At 27.6% G+C, this 6,000-nt stretch overlaps 1 protein-coding gene across 5 annotated transcripts in view; it reads right to left on the bottom strand.

The window, feature by feature from the left end:
* Positions 1–204: 204 nt before the first annotated feature.
* Positions 205–6,000, bottom strand: part of Ypel (Yippee-like) — a 603,854-nt gene continuing 598,058 nt past the window's right edge. For all 5 annotated transcript variants that reach the window (XM_075362050.1, XM_075362051.1, XM_075362053.1 and 2 more), the window contains one exon: positions 205–698. In XM_075362050.1, the coding sequence (XP_075218165.1) occupies positions 606–698 (93 nt within the window). In that variant the 3' untranslated portion in view covers positions 205–605. The remainder of the gene's footprint in view (positions 699–6,000) is intronic.

Genomic DNA, 6,000 nt, shown 5'->3' with positions numbered 1-6,000 from the left:
CATAATTAAAAAGTAAAAAATTTAAATAAAAAAATGATTACTATTAAGCAATAAAAATAAATTCTTAAACAATAATTAATTAATAAAAAATACATATTAATTACAACTACTACTAGTGTACAATTATAATTATTTAAAAATCATATAACTTATACGTTTAATTTTACAATAATGTTATTAACTTTTATTATCCTGTATGTCAAATCACTTCTTCAAAAAAAAAAAAAGATAATAAAGAAAAAGATCTTATTAGAGGTATAAGTTACATGAGTTAAAAACTACAACGAGGGGTTATATATATAACAAGACGGCCTTTATTTTTGTTATGTTTTTTCAAATGACGACAGCGCAAATTGATGTTGAATCAATAACGTAGCACTGTTTAATAATAAAATGTAAACAATGGAAATTTTGCAACATTAAAGTTCGCATATTTTTAATAACTATTTTGCGATATCACAGTTGCAGATATAATAATAATAATAATAATCTTTTTCAATTATTATTATTGTTATTATAATTCTGAAGTCCTCGTGGTTCCATTTTGGTTTTGGTGTTTATGTTAGGTCAGGACATGACAGCGTACATTTGCAATTACACTTCTGCTAGTTATCCCAGCCATTCTCTTTAATCATGTGAGCCAATTCGATAATATATTTTCCCTCCTTGTATTTCTGGCTAGATTCGAATGCATGTTCCTACAAAAGAAAAGAAAAAACATATTAATATACAAACTAAAGTTAGAAAGCTGTTGACATTCTTTTTTCCATCAACCAAAGTGATGATGCCTAAAACTTTCTCATAAAAATAAAAACATGGCTTATATTAAAAACTTATATAAAACTTTCACATATCGGACCCAGAGATTTTCACTGCCTAAATTTGTCTATATAAATAGAAAGAAAGACTGACCTTGATCAGATGTCCTACTACCATTTCCTCCATTTTTAATTAAAGGGAGGAAAAATAGAACCGCACTCTATTTTTTAACAGATTTCCAGAGTGTTAGTTATAATTGGTGAGAAAGTTAGTTAACTGGCGTGCAGCTATTTCAAAACTGTTAACAATTTTCTCCATGTGCAAACAAACATGAAATTAATTTTTTCAATCTAATCTATAGAATCTCTTTATGTCCCTTGTGTAATCTTTTATCTTTCTTTTTTTATGATATATAAGTGTGCTATATTTTGCTTTAAAGTATACTTCGATTGCAAATCCAACATAAACTTACAATTTTTCATATTCATTTATTAACAAATATTAGCTTATAATAATATACAAGGGGCAGATAAAATATAATGCACACTGGAATGTAACAGGAGAACAATATGTTACAGAAGGTGCTACCATCTTGTAGTTTCATTTCCCAATTACTAAAATTCCAAAACTCAATGACCCATGGTTTCTCATTTTCTGTCAGTTGGTGTTGTTTTGGAGTCGGGTATGCCTGGTATGTCAATGCATCTAAAATGATGTGCATTTATTGGATTTTTAACAGCAGAAAAAGTGAATGCTAGTGACAATCATCATTGCCTAGAAGCAGTTTATGGTGATGAAACTGTTGACGAAGTATTGCGGGTAGGTGGGAAATAAAAGTTTTTGCAAATAACTTAGTAAAACGATAATACTCAGTCACATACATTGTATGCAACTGCAGAGACTCTTGTGAAGTTGAGATCTGATTATCTTTACATCCTTGTTACTCACCAGATTTGGTGCCCTGCGATTTTCACTTCTTTCCACAACAAAAGAAGGATATTCAGCGCTTCATTTCACAATGGATGGTGAACTGAAGGACAAAGCGAGATTATGAATAAAGGAAAGACTGCCAGCCTTCTTCATTGTGAAAACTGGTTGTTCACTATAAGGAGAAATGTATAGCATGGAAACTACATGGAAAAATAAAGGTAAACTTTTGGTAGCAAATAAAATGTATTTTTATACCAAATTTGTTTCATTAAGCTATCCCTTTTCATCTGCAATTAATAAGCAACTGTCTATTACACATTTCAGCCACTGCTCATAGTATATAAAAATACAAATTACACTATTTTTATTACCTGCTTTGTGTGTATATGTTTTCCTATTTTTTAGTTTTATAGCTTTTATTTGTATTATTAATTTACTTATCAGATATGTGTTTTTATTTTCAAAATAAGAGATTATATATGTAATTTAAAGTCTAAACTTTTTTGACAACCCAAGCAAATCGGATAGTAAAGTTTTTTTTAAAAAATAAAACCACAAAGTTTTCAATCTTCTTTACAACCATCTTGAGTGACTCATGTGAGTCTCTGAATATTCAGTGAATCACTACATGGGTTCAAAGACCATCCTTAAAAAATTATGAAGTAAATTTAAACAGAAATACATTTTATTATACAATTTAATTCAGGGGACTGTTAAAAGAAAAAGAAAAATTTTTAATTAACAGTGAGTTCTTTTCCATCATCTATGATGATGAAAAGAAATGATGAATTGCTATGATGGAAAAGAAAATAGCTAAATAAACAGTAGTTTCTTTTATACATTTTTTTTTTTTAGAATAATTGAGTTTAGTTAACTTATAAGGAATGTGGAAGAGACTAAGAAATAAGAGATATTTGTAACTAGTATTTAAAGAAAAATTAGAAAATGGTAGGAATATGATTAAAACAAATGATAAATTATAGGAACTTTTATCAAGAAGAGGATCAACAACTGGTTATAAATTAATGATATGAATGAATTATATTAATCCGAATATTTATTTCTTGATGTCAAGAAAGGGATTCAAATAGTTCTTGTGTAAAGATGAAATAATTAATCATTGAAAGAAAATATTATGCAAAGCAATTAAGAATGTAAATAAATATCTAAAAAGTAAGTTAAAACTGAAGACAGAGTAACTAAACAGGTTTATTTTCCACTTGTCTGGCTGACTCAGGGGAAATATGTGAGTGTAATTACTAATGTCATAAATTTCAAAAGTTAATAAATCCTGATGGTAGCTGTAAAACAGAGTAATATTATAATATTCACTTAGAATATAACCAGAATATTGCATTAACAGTTAGGCGCATGCCTGAGCTGAGTGCAGTAACTCATAAAAACATAGTTGACTAGACAACTATAATTAGAAGTTAATGGTAGTTAATGAAATAAGTTATGTTACTCCTAGTTAGCTTTAGTCACAGCGTTAGTTGTTTACAGCCAGTAAATCCCAGTATAAAGCAACTTAATAACAAAAGTAAAGGAACATCACTTTAGTACCACCATACTGTACAGGTCTCCTTATGATAAAATGTGTTAGAATTCTGTTGTCATATTGTCCAAAACATATTTTTTTAATACATTTATTGTGTAGTGAGATTGGGTCATCAGGGCCAAACCTTTTCCCAAATTAAATTGTACAAAAATATGAAAGTTTACACACCATTATTTACAGTGAAAATAATGTAATCTTCTAATGATAAATCAAACTAAACAAAAATTTATATGATAAAAATTTAATAAAATTCACATGATAATGCTTTCAGTCATTTTGTAGTCATCTTCAGTAATTGGTACTGCTGTTTTCATTTCAGAAACATCTAATTTTATTGCTGGTGGTTTTCTTGGAGTTAGGAATACTCATAATTACAATAAATAAAAAGTTCATTAAATTTGAGTCATATGTTCATTTAACACATAATTTTTAAGCACTTTTTTATATCTCATAATACCTTATTATGTTTAAGTTGTAATATGTATACATGTAGAATATATCAAACTTGTTGTTAATGTTGGCAGATTTATGATTTGCATCTTTGTACAAACATCTTTGTAGCAATATAGAGTAGCCTCATACCTTATATTGCTACAAAGATGTTGTTTGTATTTATTTTACCTTTGTCTGAAGCTACATTCTGTTTCTAATGCAGAACATTGTGCAGTCAAAGGATTGCAGTTCATATATTCCAGGGATATTGTGTTTGTTTAAAGATTGTGCTTTGTTTTATTTTTTGTTTTAACAGTTATAATTTATTTTGATTTCTTTTAATTTATGAGATTTTTTTGCTTTGGTTTGATAAATTAATACAACATACAAGCTTTGAAGCTTGTATGTGAGAATATGGACATGGAATTTTGTAGCACATGGAAAATGCCTTGCCTAACCAGGATTCAAACACGGGACCCCGGACCAAGATGCTATTACTCCATCAAGGAGATCAGCAATGAACTACTTGGTAATTTATTTATGTATGTTTTTTTTTAAAATATGATATTGTGCCTTTTTTTGTTTTTATTTGTTTTGTATAATGAGTCAATGAGGTGCCTTTATATCCATTTGCATGTACTAGGAATTTTATAATATTGAATTCTGTATTTTCTTCAGGTGATATGATTAACTTATGTAATTGTGGATCATATTTCTAGAAACTGACATTTCATCCAGTTTAGGTGGTTTGAGGCGTTACAAATTTCTACGTTCATCATTATTAGTTTCTGTATGTATTGAAAGTGTATGTTTGTACATTGCTTTTTGAGACAATGATGTCAAGAAAATTTATTTGCCTAGTGTTTGTATTAGTTGTAAAGTTTAATTAATTAGTTTTATTCATTGTTTATTTATGCATGAACAACTATTAACCTGTATAAACAAAATTCTGTACCTTTCAATGAAGATGACCAAAATTATGTCTGTAAGTTTACAACATTTTTATGCTTTATAAAGGCTTCATGGCATTTATTATGATCTTATGTCACTGAAACATATAAATGTGCTACCATTTTAACCAGTAACTTGTATAATCATTAGTATTCTAGGTTGTAGATCAACCAGTCTTGGGTTCAAATCCCAGCAAGGATTTGGCATTTGTCACCTATCATTTAATTCAACTCTCATCCTCTTTATTAAAATACATGTGTAGCAAGTTGAAGGTTGTAATACTAAAATAAAGAAAATATATTTTAAATACATATACTAATAAGTGAATTTATACATATATGATGATATATTCTAGGAAAGAAAGTGGTGATGAATATTACTACAAACTATGACTACAGTAATCATTCTCTGTAAAATAACAATTTTTAGGATAGCATTTTCTTTTTAAAACAGAGGAATCTTATTTTACTCTTTGTGCTTGAATATTTTTGAATACTTCAATGTAATATTTTTTTTTAATATAGTAAACTTCCATGTTACCTGATTTGAAATCAATTCTTTATTGTTTTTGTTAAAGCATGCTTTAAAAAAAAATTCATGTTGCAAAAAAGTTAAAGCATTGTTGAAAAAATGAAGGGTTTTTGCATAGTGATCACTCAAAATGTGGATAAATGAATTTCATACAAATAAATAGAGTTAGTGGCTGAAGGTGGGGCAAATAACTGTATGATAAATATTTAACATTTTCAATATCTTGAAATCAAATGCTCTTTTGACACATCCAAAAGAAGATTCATTTTATATTATTAATAAATTATTGTGTTATTACCATAATTCTCAAATAGAAAAGAAATTTGCTAGAATCAAATACAGTAAAAATTTAGATTTGACAATACCACACTAATTAAAGATTAAAGAAAGTCCAGTGTTACCTTTAATTTTTTTACTCACAAATAAAAATAACTTTTTTCTTCAAAATACTGAAAGTATTTACGTACATGAATTCAAATTTTAATTTTCAGTGGTTTAATTACTGATTTTTAAAATAAAAACTGAAGTGTAAATTATAATTTGTTTATTCTTATACTGGCACTGGAATGTTAATGTAAAATAAATATAGCACTAAGAAGATGCTGCGAAAATTTTCCCATAATATTTTATGATGGGCCAAAACAATGGACCCACCATAAAATACTAAATATATTCATTCATAAATATATCCATTTTCTAAGAGAATAATTTTAACATTTCTACTAACTTTTCCCCCCTACAAAATTGTTGATAGATATTTTATACAACTTATGGGAAATCCCAGAACAATAAAAAATTCAGAATATGAAGGTCTGAATTAATTACGTATTATTGATATG

Source organism: Lycorma delicatula, chromosome 4 (genome assembly GCF_047948215.1).
Source record: "Lycorma delicatula isolate Av1 chromosome 4, ASM4794821v1, whole genome shotgun sequence".
NCBI classification, from domain to species: domain Eukaryota; kingdom Metazoa; phylum Arthropoda; class Insecta; order Hemiptera; family Fulgoridae; genus Lycorma; species Lycorma delicatula.
Note: the sequence above shows the minus strand (reverse complement) of the source record. Positions and strands in the feature narration are given on the sequence as shown.